The sequence below is a fragment of the Rhinopithecus roxellana genome, chromosome 1 (genome assembly GCF_007565055.1).
Source record: "Rhinopithecus roxellana isolate Shanxi Qingling chromosome 1, ASM756505v1, whole genome shotgun sequence".
Classification (NCBI taxonomy): domain Eukaryota; kingdom Metazoa; phylum Chordata; class Mammalia; order Primates; family Cercopithecidae; genus Rhinopithecus; species Rhinopithecus roxellana.
Genome location: NC_044549.1, coordinates 165,782,679 through 165,804,968, shown reverse-complemented (window position 1 = coordinate 165,804,968; position 22,290 = coordinate 165,782,679). Strand labels below are relative to the sequence as shown.

General features: G+C 44.1%; 2 protein-coding genes across 5 annotated transcripts in view; one reads left to right on the top strand and one right to left on the bottom strand.

Moving 5' to 3' along the window:
* SLC4A7 (solute carrier family 4 member 7) overlaps positions 1-973 on the bottom strand; it is a 109,982-nt gene extending 109,009 nt beyond the window's left edge. For 3 of the 4 annotated variants that reach the window (XM_030933074.1, XM_010357330.2, XM_030933072.1), the window contains exon 1: positions 624-964. In XM_030933074.1, the coding sequence (XP_030788934.1) occupies positions 624-683 (60 nt within the window). In that variant the 5' untranslated portion in view covers positions 684-964. Of the gene's footprint in view, positions 1-623 lie in introns of all 4 variants that reach the window. The other variant, XM_030933071.1, reaches the window with a different exon arrangement.
* A 1,821-nt stretch (positions 974-2,794) lies between these two features.
* Positions 2,795-3,236, top strand: LOC104657521 (ubiquitin-60S ribosomal protein L40-like). Its single transcript, XM_030937947.1, has 2 exons — positions 2,795-2,897; positions 2,968-3,236. The coding sequence occupies exons 1-2, from the start codon at positions 2,795-2,797 to the stop codon at positions 3,234-3,236; spliced, it is 372 nt and encodes a 123-aa protein (XP_030793807.1).
* The last annotated feature ends 19,054 nt before the right edge of the window (positions 3,237-22,290 follow it).

Sequence of the window (22,290 nt, the reverse complement as noted above, 5' to 3'; positions counted from 1 at the left end):
AGGCGGACCCGGCAGGCAACAGCGAAACAGCCTTGGCCGGGAAGGAGCGCGGCCAGTCCACGCGGCCGGAGAACTCACCGAACAAAGCGCACCGCGGAACGGGAGGGGACACTCGGAAAGAGGGGGAAAGATTCAACCAGCTCTTCACCACTGCCTGGGGCTAGAGACAGGTGGAGCCGCCGTCCTCCTTAGGAGAAGAAAGAAAGGTTTTCGAGGACTAATCTGAAACTCCTGCGCCAAAGCAACCGGAACCAGGACCCCGCCTGGGGAGCGCGCTGAGAAACCGGGGAGGCGAGCACTGAGGGAAGGGATGGATGGTCGGGGTCACAGGCGGCCTCTGCGGGGATGTCGGGGTCCCGCATGAGCGGCGCAGAGGATGCCCGCGGCGCGCCTCCGGCCGCCCCGACTTGGGCCTCCCGGGCGCACCCGCCGGCCCCCTCGCACCCGCGCCCCAGGCCGCCACACAAAGGGGACGGCGAGGCGCGCCGGCCGCCGAGAGGTGGAGGGGCGACGGGCCTGGGACTAGGTGGCCGAGCCGCGACGGCCGCCGCGCCCCCCGCCTTTGTCTGCCTCACCCCGCGCCCTCCCCCCGCAGAGGAGCCCCACCGCCGCGGCGCCCTCACCCTGCTCGTTACCCGGGTGAGCAGCGGTCTCATCTGCTCGCCGGCCCCATCAGCCTCCATGGCCGGCCGGCCAGCCCGTGACGGCCGCTACGGTACTTCCCCGCGCGGTCTGCCTGCTTCTGCCGCTGCTGCCGCCGCCGCCGAGCCCCCGGCGCGCGAGGAGAAACGTGGGTGCGTCCGTGCGCGAGGTGTGCGCGCGTGGGGAGAGCCGGACGCCGGGCGCGGGAGACGCGGGGTGTGCGTGTGCGCGCTGCGACCGCTGGGCTGGCTCTCGCAGAAGAGCGAGGCCGCGGCGTGGAACCTGGAGCTAGAACTGAGCGAACCGAAGGACCGAGCGGGAAGGAGGAGAGTCGCGTAGGAGGAGGGGTTCGGGGGCGGAGCCGCAAACCGTGACGAGCGCGGTGCCCGGGCCAGGCAAGAAACGCCCTCCGCCCCGCCTCCTCGGGTCACGCCCCCTGCCAGTCTGGCACCGCCAGCCTCCTCAGCGCGCCGGCGGGCCGCGCTGCTAGGCCACCCGGAGATGGGGCGGGAGGGAGGCGGAAAGGATATTTGTCCCAGCCAATCGGCGGCTGGCGGACTTCCGCCCACCTCCCCCGTGCCACCTCCTCAGGACGCCCCGCCCCTCTTTGTATAAGCTTAATTGACCGAAGCTGAGCGTCTAACTAGTTTTTCAAGTCGGAAGCTCCCCTGACGTTCTCAATGGGGTGGGGGTCCCCACCTCCCTTGGCTCCTAACTACATTCTTTAGAGACTGCAGGGAAGGAGGACGCCGCCTCTCTCAAGGACGCCCAGGATAACCTCCGAAGCAACTAACGGGTCTTCACGACTCCTGAAAGTTTCTTTTCTGTCCAGTAGGCACGAACCCCAACTCGGGGACCGTGAAAGATGGGGTACACTTGACCAGGTGTCCTCCTGTGCTTGCTCGCCCACTGAGCACCACGACAGCTGCCACTTTTTTTTTTTTTTTTTTTTTTTTGAGACGGAGCCTTGCACTGTCGCCCAGCCCCGGTTGGAGTGCAATGGCATGATCTCGGCTCACTGCAACCTCCGCTGCCTGGGTTCAAGCTTTTCTCCTGCCTCAGGCTCCTGAGTAGCTGGGACTACAGATGTGCGCCACCACCCCCGGCTACTTTTTGTATTTTTAGTAGAGACGGGGTTTCATCGTGTTGGCTAGGCTGGTCTGGAGCTCCTGAGTTAAGGTGATCCACCCGCCTCGGCCTCCTGAAGTGCTGGGATTACAGGCGTGAGCCACCACACTTGGCCAGCTGCCACATTCTTGAGTCCACCCTGTAGGGCGTCTCTCAAATATCCCTTCTGTAACGGGATGATTCTAATACCTGCCACACAGGCTCATTGAAGGATTAAGGGGATTTCTGTTCATAAAAGTGCCTGGCACATAGCATCCTGATAATTGTCATTATTGTTAACAGGTTTCTCTTGAATGTTTCATAAAGATAGGGAGAGGTTTGGCCGGGCGCTTACGCCTGTAATCCCAGCAGTTTGGGAGGCCCAGGCGGGTGGATCACCCGAGATCAGGAGTTCGAGACCAGCCTGACCAACATGATGAAACCCCGTCTCTACTAAAAATACAAAAATTAGCCTGGCGTGGTGGCACGCGCCTGTAATCCCAGCTACTCAGGAGGCTGAGGCAGGAGAATCGCTTGAACCCAGGAGGCGGAGGTTGCAGTGAGCTGAGATCACAGCACTGCACTCCAGCCGGGGCGACAGAGCTAGACCCTGTCTCAAAAAAATAAAAAATAAAATAAAAAAAGATAAGGAGAGGTTTAGTTGGAAAGAACTGAAGCCGTGCAATGGAAGGATATGTAAATACATCAGCGGATCTGGAGCTCACATCCTATTCATCTCCAACAGGGTATTAATTAAGCTTTTTGTCAGCAATAGGTAGCTAGGTATGCTGGATGACTCATTCCTTGTTTGGGCCCTAGTCCCCTTTTGTCCTAAATTTCCCAGAGTTACTTCTAGTCCAGCACACATTGTTCACTTACTTGTACAAGAGCAGATGTGCCTCTATTAATAGCTACTATGTAAAGAGGCCTACAATTAGAGACTGTGACATTTGGCAAACATATTTCATCTCTAATCCTCACAATACTGCAAAATATCTGCCGTCCTCTTTTTCTTCAGTGAGGCGGCCGAGCTGCAGACGCAGAGATGCAGATCTTTGTGAAGACCCTTACGGGCAAGACCATCACTCTTGAGGTCAAGCCCAGTGACACCAATGAGGATGTCAAAGCCAAAATTCAAGACAAGGAGGGTATCCCACCTGACCAGCAGCATCTGATACTTGCCGGCAAACAGCTGGGGGATGGCAGGAACTCTCTCAGACTACGACATCTGGAAACAGTCCACCCTGCACCTGATGCTGCGCCTGCGAGGTGGCATTATCGAGCCTTCCCTCGGCCAGCTCTTCCAGAAACGCAACTTTGACAAGATGATCTGCCGCAAGTGCTATGCTTGCCTGCACCCCTGTGCTGTCAACTGCTGCAAGAAGTGTGACCACACCAACAACCTGCACCCCAAGAAGAAGGTCAAGGCTCTTCCTTCCTCGAAGGGCAGCCTCCCTGGAGCCTCAATAAAGTGTCTCTTTCGTTGACTGGAGCAGCAAAAACAAACAAACAAACAAAAATACTACAAAATATGTTATAGCTCCATTTTACAGATGAGGAAGCTGAAACTCACAGAAATAACTGGTTTTAAGTTCTGATGAGTAGAACTACTCTTACTATGGCACCATTCTTATTTATTTATTTTTGAGACGGAGTCTCACTCTGTTGCCCAGGCTGGAGTGCAGTGGCACCATCTCAGCTCACTGCAACCTCCGCCTCCCAGGTGCAAGCGATTCTCCTGCCTCAGCCTCACAAGTAGCTGGGATTACAGGTACCTGCCACCGCGCCCAGCTAATTTTTTGTGTTTTTAGTAGAGATGGGGTTTCACCATGTTGGCCAGGCTGGTCTAGAACTCCTGACCTCAGGTGATCCACCTGCCTCAGCCTCCCAAAGTGCTGAGATTACAGGTGTGAGCCACCACGTCTGGCTATAATATTCTATATATTTTATGACTTATTATGCTTATTGTCTACACACACACACATACATGCATAAATGTGAACTTCATGTAAGCTTCATGTGTACTGCAAACTTGGTTTTTGTTTTTTGGTTTTTTTCTCGGATATCCCTGTGTCTACCTGAGTGTTTGGCCCCTGTAAACTCTCAGCACATGTGTTAAATGAGTAAATGTATAGGTGTGGCAATACATCTGTTCTTCTTAAAACCTAAGAGCATCTTAGGTGACAGCTGAGGATGTGGCCATAGTAACAAGAACAAAGTAGGAGTCAAGAACCATAGTGCCAGAGTTGAAAGTGTTAAATAGTCAACTTCAAGAAGGTCTTAAAAATACATGCTTGGCAGACCTTGCTAAACAATGAATTTCTGTTCATCTATCTTGCAAGAAGAAAAAACTATTGGTTTATTTAATCCACAAATATTTTTTTAGTGACGTCTTTGTTGCCATGCACTTTTTCCACTCCTCATTTCATCCCAACTGCTAGAAGAGGAATGTAGAAAAGATCTGAATTATAAAATCTATCACTCAGTTGCCCACTTAATTCAACCTCAGCCAAAGTTCATTCAAGAAGATAATGTGTTAAAATTGCTTTTGTGCAACTAGAGATGGCTATAAAGTGTTCCAAGATGCTGAAAGGTAAATTGTATTCTCGCATATTTTAAATATTCATCTGGGGCCAGGTGCAGTGGCTCACACCTGTAATCTCAACACTTTGGGAGGCCAAGGTGGGCGGATCACCTGAGGTCGGTAGTTTGAGACCAGCCTGGCCAACACGGTGAAACCTCATCTCTACTAAAAATACAAAAATTAGCTGGGCATGGTGGCAGGCGCCTGTAATCCCAGCTACTCAGGAGTCTGAGACAGGAGAATTGTTTGAACCCGGGAAGCCAAGGTTGCAGTGAGCCGAGATTACACTATTGCACCCCAGCCTGGGCGACAGGTCCAGACTCCATCTCAAAAAAATAAAATAAAATAAAATAAAATAAAATAAAATAAAATAAAATAAAATAAAATAAAATAAAATAAAATAAAATTAAAATAATAAAATAATATGAAATGTGGCACAGGGAAACATTTGCTAAACAAAGGCAAATGTAAACCTAAATTCATCAGTAGCAATGAAGTGGTAGTACCTAAAGTTAATGAGTTTTAGCTGTATCCTAAATTCAGCATACTTCCTGAGTATCTGGAGCAGTAGGTAATCCTACAGACCCCTTGGCAACATCTCCATCCTGAGGAGTGAACAATCTTCCCAAGAACAATTCTCTATAGGCCAAGGTATAGTTTATAAAGACAGAGAGCAGCTTCTTTGGCATTTTGAAAAGCATGAAACCATTCTTTTCTTTTTCGAGGCGGAGTTTCACTCTTGTCTAGGCTGGAGTGCAATGGCTCGATCTCGGCTCACTGCAACCTCTGCCTCCCAATTCAAGCAATTCTCCTGCCTCAACTTCCCAAGTAGTTAGGATTACAGGCATGCACCACCACACCTGGCTAATTTTGTATTTTTAGTAGAGACAGGGTTTCTCCATGTTGGTCAGGCTGGTCTCAAACTTCCGACAACATCAGGTGATCTGTCCGCCTCGGCCTCCCAAAGTGCTAGCCTTACAGGCGTGAGCAACTGCACCTGGCCACATGAAACCATTCTTAACTTTTAGCAGAGGGTTCTTTGGCAATTATATGTATCTTCATTGCCTCTTCTTGGTCATAGATAAAATTTAAATGTTTTCTATCATCTGATCCTGTAAGGAAAAGTAAAATCATTGGAACAGTGTTTTCAAGAGCACCAGAGCAGCCTCAATGGGGCAAAGACACAAGGAAAATGACTTCATTGTTCTTTATTTCTATAGGCTAGGCATACAGATAAATATTCAAAAGATGAAGAAATAAAAACAAAAACAGACCTTGTCCCTGATCTCATGGAGTTCAGAGTGCAAAACACCAATATATAAACAACTATCAACAATGCAATGCATGTAGTTCTGAGTCCTAGGAACCTCAATGAAAGAAATCGAATGAGTTCCACTGAGAGTGGGAGGGGATAAGACTGCCCTCTGTGGGACAAAGGTGAATATGAAGATGTTTGGAAAAGCTACAGAGAAATGTAGTAGATTTAAACTGATTCATGATGGTTTATGTGGTATAATATAAAACATATTTGGTTTTGTCCTAGGTTCCTATTATAGCACTTTTAAAACCTTTAGAATTTCCTGAGTGATAGCAGTGTCTTTTGTTACTCAAAACAAGACACTTTCATAACTTCTGAGTCTATGCTAACTAATATGGTTACCTACGGTGGGACCACTAGATAGTCCAGTCACCAGAAATGGGGTCAGTCGCCAGAAAGACCAATTGATTAGAGGATTAGAGGCCTGGAATGTTCAGCCCCACCTACAACCTTTGGGAAGGAAGGGGGAGGCTGGGATTAAATGCTATAAAAACTCTTGAATAACAAGATTTGATGAACTTTCTGGTTACTGAGCATGTGGAGGTGGCTGGAGAGGGCAGGGGAGCTCCCGTAACTTGCCTTTTCCATCAACTTACCTGGCTGTACATCTCTATCTTTTGTAATATTCTTTTTAGTAAAACAGTAAATACGTTTCTCTGAGTTACGTGAGGCATCTCAACAAATTATTGATGAGAACTCTGGTTTGTGGCTGGTCAGTCAGAAGTATAGGTAACAACCTACTACTTGTGATTGGGATCTGAAGTGGGGGTAATCTTGTGGGCCTGAGCCCTCAACAAATGGGATCTGACACTATCTCCAGGTAGGTAGCATCAGAATTGAAGTTAATTATAGGATACCCAGTTGGTGTCCACCAGAGATTGCTTAGTGTGTCAGAGTAGAAAGAAAAAATTGTTTTTCCGGCCAGGTGCGGTAGCTCATGCCTGTCATCCAGTGCTTTGGAAAGCTGAGGCGGGCAGATCACTTGAGTTCAGGAGTTCAAGACCAGCCTGCCCAACGTGGTGAAACCCCATCTCTACTAAAAATGCAAAAATTAGCCAGGCGCCTATAGTCCCAGCTATTTGGGAGGCTGAGACAGGAGAACCGCTTGAACCCAGGAGGCAGAGGTTGCAGTGGGCTGAGATCACGCCACTGCACTCCAGCATGGGAGAGGGAGTGAGACTCTGTCTCAAAAAAAGAAAAAAAAATTTGTTTTCCTTTTATGGTATAACATCATCAGATAAATGGGGGAGGGGAAGAAGGTTATTACAGATAGAGGTAACAGCAACAGCAAGATCAGCAACATTGATCTGAATCAGGGTTGCTCAGTGGTAAAGCCTGCCTTCTCTGGGGGCAGACTACCCTGGCCAATTCTCCTTGTGCTACTTGTGTCTTTAGGCAAGTTACCTCATCTTGCCATTTTTTTTTTTTTTTTTTCCTTTGAGACGAAGTCTTGCTGTGTCACCCAGGCTGGAGTGCAGTGGTGTAGTATCGACTCACTGCAACTTTTGCCACCCAGGTTCAAGCGATTCTCGTGCCTCAGCCTCCCAAGTAGCTGGGATTACGGGCATGCACCACCACGCCCAGCTAATCTGTATTTTTAATATAAATGGGGTTTCACCATTATGGCCAGGCAGGTCTCCAATGCCTAATAAGTGATCCACCTGCTTTGGCCTCCCAAAGCGCTGGGATTACAGGTGTGAGCCACCATGCCCAGCCAAAAGCCTCCTTTTAAAAAGATGTTTTGGGGATAATAGTGGTACCCTCCTCAAGGGAATTGCAATAAATATTAAATGAGAGCATCAAGTATAGCATCTACATGCAAGAAACACTCAATAAACGCTTATAATTGTTATCTGGGAAACCACAAGGTGGGAGAAAGGTGGGCTCAAGTTCATGTAAAGGGAAAGGCCTGGTATACCAGGCCCCTGAGGAATTTATATTCTCATTAGAGTGAAAACTCCTCAAATGCAGGATGTTCCTTGTCACTGGGAATATCCCAGAGTGCCTGGCACATAGTGAGCATCAAAAATATGTTGAATAAATATGATAAGGAAATTGGATTTTTTTTTTTTACACAAAATTGCCGACCTACCATTAGAGGGTATTAAGGAGGGAAATGACTTGAAATGTAGCTAGTTTCTTTGTTGTTGTTTTTTTTTTTTTTTAAACGGAGTCTCACTCTGTTGCCTAGGCTGGAGTGCAGTGGCATGATCTCGGCTCACTACAACCTCCGCCTCCTGGGTTCAAGCGATTCTCTGCCTCAGCCTCCTGAGTAGCTGGGGTTACAGGTGCCCACCACCACGCCCGACTAATTTTTGTATTTTTAGTAGAGACGGAGTTTCACCATCTTGGCCAGGCTCGTCTTGAACTCCTGACCTCGTGATCCACCAGCCTTGGCTTCCCAAAGTGCTGGGATTGCAGGCGTGAGCCACCGTGCCTGGTCGAAGTGCAACTAGTCTTAATTGAGATATGCTGAAGTTTAAAAGATTTAACATATACACCAAGAAAGTAATTTTGTTAATAATCTCATATTAATTACAGGTTGAAATGACAACACTATGGATAATTTGAGTTGTCTTAATTATCTCAAAATATGATAATTTTGTTGTCTCCACTGAAGCAACAAAATACCTAGGCTAGTATACTCCCAGATATTTTGAGAGGTTATTATTAATCAGATATTCATCCAGGGAGAGAGACAGAGAAGAATGTAGATCACTAAAATCAAGCTACATTACACGGAATCTCTGTGTACATGTACAATTCACCTAGAGTGTAACACCACCATCATCACCATTCCTTGGGGTACCTGTTCCTTGATAGTGTGAACCCCAAAAATCTGACACAGGTTAATTTAGAAAGTTTATTTTGCCAAGGTTGAGGACATACACAGGTGACACAGCCTCAGTAGTTCCTGACAACGTGTGCCCAAGGTGGTCGGGGAACGGCTTGGTTTTATACATTTTAGGGAGACATGAGACATCAATCAATATATGTAAGATATACATTGGTTCTGTCTGGAAAGGCGGGACAACTCAAGCAGGGAGGGGGCTTCCAGGTCACAGGTAGGTGAGAGACAAATGGTTGCATTCTTCTGAGTTTCTGATTAGCCTCTCCAAAGGAGGCAATCAGATATGCATTTATCTCAGTGAGCAGAGGGATAACTTTGAATAGAATGGGAGGCAGGTTTTCCCTAAGCAGTTCCCAGCTTGACTTTTCCCTTTAGCTTAGTGATTTGGGGGCTCCAAGATTTATTTTCCCTTTTCAATAGGAATACATCCCCTTCCAGGCTTAAGAAGCATATTCATCTCTTTTCACTTATAAAATATAGTGGGTAGAGTATATGTTTACATATGGTCATTGAAACATTTTTGATAGAAAAATAAACTAGTAATCATCAATATGTCAGTCAAGGGAGATTGGTTACATCTATTTTATTACTGCAAATGATGAAATGCAATTTACGATTAAAAAGAATGAGTTAGACAGGTGTGCTGAGAAGGAAAGGGTTTCAAAATATATTATGAATATTATTAAGTTACCAAAAAAAACAAGGTTAAGTAACAAAAGGGTATACTATGATTCCTTTTACAAGCTAAAAATATTATATATCTATGTATCTATTCCCTTTTGGAAGTAAGTTAAGACACTTTTAAGAGTGGGTATCATTGGAGGTGAGGATATCTATCTTATTGTACTTTTAACTTTTTTGAGACAGGGTCTTGCTCTGTTACTGAGTGCAATCGTGTGGTCACAGCTCACTGCAGCCTCAACCTCTCAGACTTAAGCAATCCTCCTAACTCAAGCCTCCTGAGTAGGGATCACAGGCACAAGCCACTAACTCAGCTAATTTTTTTTTTTTTTTGGTAGGGACAGGGTTCTCACTATGTTGCACAGGCTGGTCTAAAACTCCTGGGCTCAAGCATCCCTCTTGCCTCAGCCTCCCAAAATGCTAGGATTATAGGTGTTAGCCACCACACCTGGTTTTGTTTTTGTTTTTGTTTTTGTTTTTGTTTGAGACAGAGCCTCTCTCACCAGGCTGGAGTGCAGTGGTGCTATCGCAGCTCACTGCAACCTCCGCTTCCTGGGTTCAAGAGACTCTCCTGACTGAGCCTCCCAAATAGATGTGACTAGAGGCATGTGCCACCACACCCGGCTGATTTTTTGGTTTCTGTTTTTGTTTTGTTTTGTTTTGTTTTTTCCCGAGACGGAGTCTTGCTCTGTCACCAGGCTGGAGTGCAGTGGCATGATCTTGGCTCACTGCAACCTCTGCCTCCCGGTTCAAGCGATTCTTGTGCCTCAGCCTCCCAAGTAGCTGGGATAACAGGTGCCCACCACCACACCTGTCAAATTTTTTTTTTTTTTGAGACGGAGTCTCGCTCTGTCGCCCAAGCTGGAGTACAATGGTGCGATCTCAGCTCACTGCAACCTCTGCCTCCTGGGTTCAAGTGATTCTCCTGCCTTAGCCTCCTGAGTAGCTGGGATTACAAGCATGTGCCACCACACCTGGCTAATTTTTGTATTTTTAGTAGAGACAGGGTTTCACCATGTTGCCAAGGCTGGTCTTGAACTCCTGACCTCAAGTGATCCAGTCTCCGATAGTCCTGGGATTTTTTGTATTTTTAGTAGAGACAGGGTTTCACTATGTAGGCCAGGCTGCTCTTGAACTGCTTGCCTCAAGTGATCCACCTCCCTTGGCCTCCCAAAGTGCTAAGATTACAGGTGTGAGCCACTGCCTCCAGCCACCTGGTCTTTTTATACTTTGATATTAATGAAAATTGTATCAACAGTAAAAACAAAAGTCCTATATTGTTTCTTTATGTTTAAAAACCTTTTATGGGTGGAGGTGGTGGCTGATGACTGAAATCCCAGCACTTTCAGAGGCCGAGGAGGGCGGATCACTTGAGGTCAGGAGTTTGAGACCACCCTGGCCAACATGGCAAAACCCTGTCTCTACTAAAAATACAAAAAAAATTGTTGGGCATGATAGCACACCCCTGTAATCCCAGCTACTAGGGAGGCTGAGGCAGGAGAATTGCTTGAACCCAGGGGGCGGAGGTTGCAATGAGCACCACTGCACTCCAGCCTCAGCAACAAGAGCGAAACTCCATCTCAAAAAAAATTTATTAAATAACATTTCATTTTTAATGTTACATATTTTTAAGTGTAATGTAGGTAAGGTATACAATGAGATTTGATTTATCCTTACCTTCACATTTTAAGAAATAACTTATTTGGTAGAGTCCTCTATTGGTACTTCAAAAATTACCTTTTAGGACGGGCACAGTGGCTCACACCTGTTATCCCAACACTTCGCGGGGCTGAGGCAGGCGGATCACCTGAGGTCAGGAGTTCAAGACCAGCCTGGCCAACATAGGGAAACCGTGGCTCTACTAAAAATACAAAAATTAGCTGGGCATGGTGGTGCGCGCCTGTAATCCAGCTACTCTGCAGGCTGAGGCAGGAGAATCACTTGAACCCAGGAGGCGGAGGTTGCAGTGAGCTGAGGTCTCACCACTGCACTCTAGCCTGGGCGACAGAGCGAAACAGTCTCAAAAAAAAAAAAAAAAAAAAGGCCCTTTTAATCATTTCCCAGTATGCTCTCTAATCAACAAAGTTCTCACTTAAGAAGAATAGAAATTTTGTATTATCACAACAATATAAAACATCACCTGAATTTTTTTTTTTTTTTTTTTTGAGACGGAGTCTCACTCTGTCACCCAGGCTGGAGTGCAGTGGCATGATCTTGACTCACTGCAACCGCCGCCTCCCAGGTTCAAGCAATTCTGCTGCCTCAACTTCCACAGTAGCTGGGATTACAGGCATGTGCCACCACACCTAGCTAATTTTTGTATTTTTAGTAGAGATGGGGTTTCACCATGTTGGCCAGGCTGGTTTTGAACTCCTCACCTCAAGTGATCCGCCTGCCCCAGCCTCCCAAAGTGCTGAGATTACAGGCGTGAACCCCCATGCCTGGCCACCATTTTATTTCTTCATCACGATATTAGTTACACAACTCTATAGATGCATTTGTCAAAACTCACAGTACTGTACACTAAAAATGATGAATATCACTCTATGTAAATAATACTCAATAAACCTGACTTAGCACAAAAAGTGACATATATAAAATTGATCAAGATACATTTTACAGTCTGTGAAATATAATTCCCTTTAGCACTCACTTGATTTTTATATCAAGTGATTATGCACCAATTCTATGTTGCTGTCGCTTTAAAAGAGTATGTCACAGTGTATTAGTTTATTTTCACACTGCTGATAAAGACATATCAGAGACTGGGTCATTTATATAGGAAAAAGTGTTTAATGGACTTATAGTTTCATGTGGCTGGGGAGGCCTCACAATCATGGTGGAAGGCAAGGAGGAACAAGTCACATCTTATATGGATGGCAACAGGCAAAGAGAGAGAACTAGTGCAGGGGAATACCGCTTTATAAAACCATCACATCTTGTGAGACTTACTCACTGTCACGAGAACAGCATGGGAAAGACTTGCCCCCTTGATTCAATTATCTCCCACCAGGACCCTCCCACAACATGTGGATCTCAAGATGAGAACACAAGATATCAAGATGAGATTGGGGTGGGTACACAGCCAAACCATATCACACCGAATCCTTAATAAAATAATAATTTTTTAGTTCTCTTCAATTTTTTTATGAATATATACCAAACTATGTGTATGTCTGTTTCTGAATTCTATTATACCTGTACGTATTCAGAAGAAACTACATTTATCAAAATTAAAGTCTCGCCAGGCACAGTGGCTCTCACCTGTAATCCCAGATTATAGGCTTATGTGACCCGAGGGCGGATGACCTGAGGTCAGGAGTTCGAGACCAGCCTAGCCAACATGGTGAAACCCCGTCTCTACTAAAAATACAAAAAATTAGCCAGGCGTGGTGGTGGGTACCTGTAATACCAGCTACTCGCTACTCGGGAGGCTGAGGCAGGAGAATTGCTTGAACCCAGGAGGCAGAGGTTGCAGTGAGTCACGATCATGCCATTGCACTCCAGCCTGGGCGACAGAGTAAGACTCTGTCTCAAAAAATAAAAATAAATAAATAAAATAAAGCCTGGAAGCACTGTCATGATCAAATAACACAGATAGGAAGTGTTTTGGAACTGACCCCTAGACAGGCTAACATTCATCTCATTGTTTCTTTTGCAATGCTGACTTTTTCCAAATCAGATTAAAGTAATTGATCACCACATAGTTTGCTCAGGCGTCAGGCTCAAATGCTGTAATCCACCATTGAGTAACAGGTGGCAAGTACTGAATAGTGTACATTGGGACTCCAAGATGTGCCAGCAAATTTCTTTTAAAGATCATTACATGTTTTGATTTAGGCAATGTTCTTTAAAAGTTAGAGTCCATATCGGTCACACCTAGGTACACCTGGGTGTGGTTTTTTTTTCAGTTGTTTCAGAAGACTGTTCCTGTTAGTGCTTGAGCTAGGGAAGCACTAGACAGATCCCTGTTGGCTCATTTGATATAAAGAGAACCACTCTTTATACAGCCTTCAATTACAAGAAACACTTCTTTTAGGAAAATAGTCCCTTCAGCCAAGTCCATGACTAGGACTGAGATGAGTTTTGGAGAAGAACCCGTATGAACCAAAGAGGACATCTAAAATCCTAAGGTCCCATTTTAAGAAGCACAGAAAAAGATATAATAGACTTTTAAGGAGCCAGAGGTAGAGAAAAAGATTTCTTGCCATGGGATTGAAATTCTAAAAACAAGGCCGGGCGCGGTGGCTCAAGCCTGTAATCCCAGCACTTTGGGAGGCCGAGGCGGGCGGATCACAAGGTCAGGAGGTCGAGACCATCCTGGCTAACACAGTGAAACCCCGTCTCCACTTAAAAAATACAAAAAATTAGCCGGGCGAGATGGCGGGCGCCTGTAGTCCCAGCTACTCGGGAGGCTGAGGCAGGAGAATGGCGTGGACCCAGGAGGCGGAGCTTGCAGTGAGCTGAGATCCGGCCACTGCACTCCAGCCTGGGCGACAGAGCGAGACTCTGTCTCAAAAAAAAAAAAAAAAGAAATTCTAAAAACAAAGTGTTTTCATGCAATCATGTTAAAACAATTGCTTGAACTGGATTGAATCATCTTGGAATATTCATAATTATTTTACAATAATCTAAAACTGGCAGAAAAAAAGGAGACTTGGGTTCTACATGACACAGGACATGTCACTTAACACCACTGGACTTCTGTTTTCTCATCTGTAAATGGGAATAATTCAGGCCTCAATCTCTTCTCCTCAACTGTAAAATCCATAGAGCCCGAAAGATTAATAGTGTTCTGTAACTTATTTGACTGCAGAAAAAGCCCAACCAAATTGACATGAGGCTGTTTGTAATCTTTATCACATTATTGTGAATATTCATAGATCTCCTTGCAGAAATATCTATCTGATAAAAAGATATTGTCGGCCAGGTGCGGTGGCTCAAGTCTGCAATCCCAGCACTTTGGGAGGCCGAGGCGGGTGGATCATGAGGTCAGGAGTTCAAGACCAGCCTGGCCAAGATGGTGAAACCCCATCTCTACTAATCATACAAAAATTAGCCAGGCATGGTGGCAAGTGCCTGTAATCCCAGCTACTCGGGAAGCTGAGGCAGAGAACTGCTTGAACCCGGGAGGTGGAGGTTGCGGTGAGCCAAGATCACGCCACTGCACTCCAGCCTGGGCAACAGCGCGAGACTCTGTCCAAAAAAAAAAAAAAAAAAAAGATATTGTTCCAGACCCTGTGGTGGGTGTCTCATTACATACATAACTGTCATTATACCACCTATCTAAACTTTTAAAAGTTCTGAAATCTAAAAATATCAAGCCCTAAGTGTTTCAAATAAAGGACTTCAGACCTGCAATACTTGTGTTTATTTCAAAGACATTAGAAAGGCCAGTTAAGGTAACAGATAAGAAAATACCTGGCAAGATAAAGAGGGAGCTGTAGGGAGCCATGGGGAGCCATAGAGATCCAAGTGTCTAGAACTCCTCGGGTGGGGAGGCTCTCTCTTACACTGGAAGCAGTTTTCAGCTTCTACCTGTCCTATAGCTCCTTCTTTCCCACACCTATGCTCTCTCTCCCTCTCCTTAAAGATCTCTTTAAGAGCTCCTGATACTAAAGACTGGCTGAGACACAACAAAAAAAGAGAATTTTAGATCAATATCCCTGATGAACATCGATGCAAAAATCCTCAATAAAATACTGGCAAACCAAATCCAGCAGCACATCAAAAAGCTTATCCATCATGATCAAGTGGGCTTTGTCCCTGGGATGCAAGGCTGCTTCAACATATGCAAATCAATAAACGTAATCCAACATATAAACAGAACCAAAGACAAAGACCACATGATTATCTCAATAGATGCAGAAAAGGCCTTTGACAAAATTCAACAGCCCTCCATGCTAAAAACTCTCAATAAACTCGGTATTGATGGAATGTATCTCAAAATAATAAGAACTATTTATGACAAACCCATAGCCAATATCATACTGAATGGGCAAAAACTGGAAAAATTCCCTTTGAAAACTGGCACAGGACAGGGATGCCCTCTCTTACCACTCCTATTCAACATAGTGTTGGAAGTTCTGGCTAGGGCAATCAGACAAGAGAAAGAATTAAAGGGTATTCAGTTAGGAAAAAAAGAAGTCAAATTGTCCCTGTTTGCAGATGACATGATTGTATATTTAGAAAACCCCATTGTCTCAGCCCAAAATCTCTTTAAGCTGATAAGCAACTTCAGCAAAGTCTCAGGATACAAAATAAATGTGCAAAAATCACAAGCATTCTTATACACCAGTAACAGACAAACAGAGAGCCAAATCGTGAATGAACTCCCATTCACAATAGCTTCAAAGAGAATAAAATACCTAGAAATCCAACTTACAAGGAATGTAAAGGACCTCTTCAAGGAGAACTACAAACCACTGCTCAGTGAAATAAAAGAGGACACAAACAAATGGAAGAACATACCATGCTCATGGATAGGAAGAATCAATATTGTGAAAATGGCCATACTGCTCAAGGTAATTTATAGATTCAATGCCATCCCCATTAAGCTACCAATGACTTTCTTCACAGAATTGGAAAAAACGGCTTTAAAGTTCATATGGAACCAAAAAAGACCCCACATTGCCAAGACAATCCTAAGCCAAAAGAACAAAGCTGGAGGCATCACGCTACCTGACTTCAAACTATACTACAAGGCTACAATAACCAAAACAGCATGGTACTGCTACCAAAACAGAGATATAGACCAATGGAACAGAACAGAGCCTTCAGAAATAATACCACACATCTACAGTCATCTGATCTTTGACAAACCTGACAAAAACAAGAAATAGGGAAAGGATTCCCTATTTAATAAATGGTGCTGGGAAAATTGGCTAGCCATAAGTAGAAAGTTGAAACTGGATCCTTTCCTTACTCCTTATACGAAAATTAATTCAAGATGGATTAGAGACTTAAATGTTAGCCCTAAAACCATAAAAACGCTAGAAGCAAACCTAGGTAATACCATTCAGGACATAGGCATGGGCAAGGACTTCATGTGTAAAACACCAAAAGCAACGGCAACAAAAGCCAAAATTGACAAATGGGATCTAATTAAACTAAAGAGCTTCTGCACAGCAAAAGAAACTACCATCAGAGTGAACAGGCAACCTACAGAATGGGAGAAAATTTTTGCAATCTACTCATCTGACAAAGGGCTAATATCCAGAACCTACAAAGAACTCAAACAAATTTACAAGAAAAAAGCAAACAACCCCATCAAAAAGTGGGCAAAGGATATGAACAGACACTTCTCAAAAGAAGACATTCATACAGCCAACAGACACATGAAAAAATGCTCATCATCACTGGCCATCAGAGAAATGCAAATCAAAACCACAATGAGATACCATCTCACACCAGTTAGAATGAGAATCATTAAAAAATCAGGAAACAACAGATGCTGGAGAAGATATGGAGAAATAGGAACACTTTTACACTGTTAGAGGGACTGTAAACTAGTTCAACCATTGTGGAAAACGGTGTGGCGATTCCTCAAGGATCTAGAACTAGAGATACCATTTGACCCAGCCATCCCATTACTGGGTATATACCCAGAGGATTATAAATCATGCTGCTATAAAGACACATGCACATGTATGTTTATTGCAGCACTAATCACAATAACAAAGACTTGGAATCAATCCAAATGTCCATCAGTGACAGACTGGATTAAGAAAATGTGGCACATATACACCATGGAATACTATGCAGCCATAAGAAAGGATGAGTTCGTGTCCTTTGTAGGGACATGGATGCAGTTGGAAACCATCATTCTCAGCAAACTATCACAAGAACAGAAAACCAAACACGGCATATTCTCACTCATTGGTGGGAATTGAACAATGAGATCACTTGGACACAGGAAGGGGAACATCACACAACGGGGCCTATTGTGGGGAGAGGACAGGGGGAGGGATAGCATTAGGAGATATACCTAACGTAAATGATGAGTTAATGGGCACAGCACACCAACATGGCACATGTATACATATGTAACAAACCTGAACCTTGTGCACATGTACCCTAGAACTTAAAGTACAATAATAAAAAAAAAAAAAAAAAAAAAGAACAGCTCCCTATGATGGGGGCCAGTCTGGATATCCTTATTCTGTAGCTTTGCTAAACTCCAGCTCATAAAGAATTGGCAACAGAGTAGAAGACAATTAAATCAAGTGGGAACTTAGGCCCTGGGATGATTCCAGATGCTCTCCCGGAGTCGTGGAGCCTTCTACAATCTTCACTGCTTGAAGCTAAGTAAGGATACAGGTACAATCTGTGGTTTGTGCCTGCATGTGAAACAGGGCACATACTTCCTCCCTCTCCCTCTCTTTCTTGCTGTTTCTCTCTCTCTCTCTCTCTCTCTCTCTCTCTCTCTCTCACACACACACACACACACACACACACACACACAAGCAACACAAGCCCTGGTCTGTTCAAATAAATTATGGCCTTTTCTTACACCAACAGATTCATTTGGCGGTAACAAGTTCATTACATGTTGGTGTGCACGCTGACCCACATTATACTCCACGTAAATATAATGAGTGTAGCTTGAGGTTAACTAGGACTCAGAAGTGGTAAGTTTTCCTTTCACTTGTTTTTCATAGTTGAGGTCTATCGAGACATCCTGCACAACTGAAAGTTGAGAATGGGAAAGGAATGATGAAAAAGATATTTTCATACGAAGCTATAAGCACCAGCATTTTGTCTTTGCTTAAAGACAAGTAATCAGAAAAAGCACTAAGACTTTTGAAATATTTCCATTTGAGAACTGAGAGTGTATCCCTTGCAAATGGGATACACTGGTATTATCATTCACCAATGGACTCACTAGCTATATCTCTTATTTATTTATTTGTTTGTTTGTTTGTTTGTTTATTTTGCGACGGAGTTTTGCTCGTGTTGCCCGGCTGGAGTGCAATGGCACAATCTCAGCTCACCACAACCTCCTCCTCCCAGGTTCAATAGCTTCTCCTGCCTCAGCCTGCCGAGTAGCTGGGATTACAGGCGCCCACCACCACGCCTGGCTAATTTTTTGTGGTTTTAGTAGAGATGGAGTTTCTCCATGTTGGTCAGGCTGGTCTCAAACTCCTGACCTCAGGTGATATGCCGGCCTCGGCCTCCCAAAGTGCTGGGATTACAGGCATAAGCCATGGCGCCCAGCCTATATCTCCCTGTTAAACACCAATTCACAATAGTGCTTATAGGCTGACACCATGGCTCACGCTTGTAATTCCAGTACTTTGGAAGGCCAAGGAAGGCAGATTACCTGAGGTCAGGTGTTCAAGACCAGCCAACGTGGTGAAACCCCATCTCTACTAAAAGTGCAAAAATTAGCTGGTCGTTGTGGCAGGCACTTGTAATCCCAGCTACTTGGGAGGCTACAAGGAGAATCACTTGAACCTGGGACGTGGAGTTTGCAGTGAGCTGAGATGGCGCCACTGTACTCCAGCCTGGGTGACAGAACGAGACTCCCTCTGAAAAAAAAAGAAAAAGAAAAGGAACACAATGATGCATCCATAACTAGGCACATCCATAAATCATATGCATTTTCTAGGGCTTATTGGTCCCAATGTATCCATCCATCATGAATAATTTTTAACCCCTCCCTCTAGAAACACTTCCTGAAACTAAATTGGTACAATCTTCCTGAAAAGCAATTTGGCAACATGTATTAACAATCTCAAAAAAGATATTGCAGCCTGGGCAAAATAGCAAGACTCTGCCTCTACAAAAAATTAACAGGGCATGGTGGCATGTACCTGTAGTTCCAGCCACTCAGGAGGCAAACACAGGAAGATTGCTTAAGCTGAGGAGTTGGTTTCAGTAAAATATGATTGCAGCATCGCACTCCAGCCTGGGTGACAGAGCAAGACCCTATCTCAAAAAAAAAAAAAAAAAAAAGCTTGTCCTTCAACACAGTAATTTCATGCTAAGACTGCCATCTAAGATGAGCCACAGATATAGATATATATTTATACACAAAGGAATTTTTGCCAATGTTAAGTGTAAAGGTGAAAAATTTAAAACCAGCTAAAATCATAGCAATTTAAAAACTGATAAAATAGGCTGGGTGCAGTGGTTCACACCTGTAATCCCAGCACTTTGGGAGACCGTGGCAGGAGGATCACCTGAGGTAAGGAGTTTGAAACAAGCCTGACCAATATGATGAAACCTCATCTCTACTAAAAATACAAAAATTAGCCGGGTATGGTGGTGGGTGCCAGTAGTCCCAGCTACTTGGAAGGCTGAGACAGGAGAATAGCTTGAACCTGGGAGGTGGAGTTTGCAGGGAGCTGAGATCACACTACTGCACTCCAGCATTGGCAACAGAGTGAGACTCCATCTCAAATAAATAAATAAATACATAAATAATAAAAATAAAACTGATAAATAGTTGCTTACGAATATGATGGAATATAATGCATTCATTAGAAAGACATTCTAAATTTTAATGAAAAAATCCTCATGGTAGCGAGTTTTATTATGATATCTATATACAAACTTTTTTTTTCTTTTCTTTTCTTTTTTTTTTTGAGACAAGAGTCTCGTTCTGTTGCCCAGGTTGGAATGCAGTGGTGCAATCTCGTCTCACTGCAACCTCCGCCTCCCAGGTTCAAGCAATTTTCCTGCCTCAGCCTCCCGAATAGCTGGGATTACAGGTGTGCACAACCATGCCTGGCTAATTTTTGTATTTTTAGTAGAGACAGGAGTTCACCACGTTGGCCAGGCTGGTCTCAAACTCCTGACCTCAGGTGATCCTCCCATCTCAGCCTCCCAAAGTGTTGGAATTACAGGCATGAGCCACCGTGCCTAGCTATATACAAACTTGATATAGAATATAATCCCAATCATGACTATCAACCAATAATGATCAGCAACAAAAATATTTAAAAGTTAATAATACAGTGACGGAAAGGAAATAGACTAAAATGCTAACAGTTGTTATTAGTGGGTAGTAAAATCACAGGTTTTTTTTGTTTTTGTTTTTGTTTGTTTGTTTTTTGAGACAGAGTCTTGCTCTGTCACCCAGGCTGGAGTGCAGTGGCATGATCGTAGTTCACTGCAGCCTCAACCTCCCAGGCTCAAGTGATCCTCCCAACTCACCTTCTTGAGTAGCTGGGACTATAGGTGGGTGCCACCAGGTCCTGCTAATTTTTTTTTTTTTTTTTTTTTTTTTTTTTTATAGAGATGGGGTTTCACCACGTTGCCCAGGCTGGTCTCCAACTCCTGGGCTCAAGCAGTCCTCTTTCCTTAGCCTCCCAGAGTGCTAGGATTATAGGCATGAGCCACAGATTTTTATTTTTTTATTTTATTTTATTTTATTTTATTTTTGAGACAGAGTCTCGCTCTGTCGCCCAGGCTGGAGTGTAGTGGGCAGATCTCAGCTCACTGCAAGCTCCGCCTCCCAGGTTCACGCCATTCTCCTGCCTCAGCCTCCCGAGTAGCTGGGACTACAGGCGCCCGCCTCCTCGCCCGGCTAGTTGTATTTTTTAGTGGAGACGGGGTTTCACCGTGTTAGCCAGGATGGTCTTGATCTCCTGACCTCGTGATCTGCCCGTCTCGGCCTCCCAAAGTGCTGGGATTACAGGCTTGAGCCACCGCGCCCGGCCAAGCCACAGATTTTTACTTTTATTTTTTAAAATTTTCTTTGGCTTTCACAAATTTCTAAATGAATACATTATTTGTATATTGAGAAAAAACATAAACATTGTTTTAATTATTTTAAGACAAAATACAATGCTAGTGACAAATGTTTCAACATTCAAAGGAATGTTTCAAAGTTAAATACCACTGTCTTTTTCTTTCTTTCTTTTTTTTGTTTGTTTTTTGAGACGGAATTTTGCTCTTGTTACCCAGGCTGGAGTGCAATGGAGCGATCTCAGCTCACTGCAACCTCCGACTCCTGGATTCAAGTGATTCTCATGCCTCAGCCTCCCAAGTAGCTGGGATTACAGGCATGTGCCACCATGCCTAGCTAATTTTTGAGTTAAATGCCACTTTCTAAAAGTCAAACATATGAATAGTCACTAAAACTAAACAGTGTAGTTGCAGTGTAAGGGTACTCATAACCTGTCAGGAGGGACCACTATTTGAGGCCAAGCCCAACACTGAATGAGTTAAAACTAGAGTCTCCCTGGAGGTCTGTTGGGTATGCTGTAGGGATCCAAAATAAGAAGAATGTTAAATTGTTAGAGTAAATATACTCAATGGCATCTTTTCTGGAGAAGGGAGACAAAAAGAATATTTTAACAAAGAGAAAGAAAACTGCAAGAGTGTCAGAAAGTCTTATGTCCACGAAACAAAACCCAGTTGGTAGAGTAGCCCATTGCTTAGCAACCTAATGATGGTTTCATAAAGGTGGCATTTAAGTCCATAGGTCATTGGCATCAGCAAACACAAATTTGAATTGGAAATTTTCTGCCAATTATTATAACCAATCTTCAAAGATCTTCCAAATAATCCTTTGGAATAAAAGCATCTAAGATTACAGCCAGGTTGAAAGCTAAAGTTTTTGTCTTTGTTTTAGATTCTGTTAGACCAGGGTTTCCCAACTTTGCTTGTTTATAAGTAACATCTGGGGTGCTTGTGAAATACATGGATTTCTCTGAATATTATGATTTAGAAAGTCTGGGACGGGGCCAGGGAATTCATCATTTCAAGGGCCCTAGATAATTCTTATAACCAGCAAATTTGAGAAACATTATTTTAAACTTTCATTTCCTTCCTAGCACTTTTTGCTAGTTGTAATTACGTTCTGTCCTTACCTGTTTAATAATTTGTTTAATGTCTGTCCCTACCATCAAACAGTAAGTTCCATGAAAACAGTGATGATGTGTCTATTCAAGGACCAGTATGCACATATCTTGATATAGATATGCACAAACTTGATATACAGTATATAATACCGCCATTTAATAAGAACTATTTACTTGGTTGCTGACCCCAGTTCCTGGCACACAGCTCCTAAAACTCTTGTAATTTCCTGAGCAAAAAGAGCGCTGAGTGCATCTTTTGTTCTAATATTTGATCTTTGACCTCAATCCCTGACAC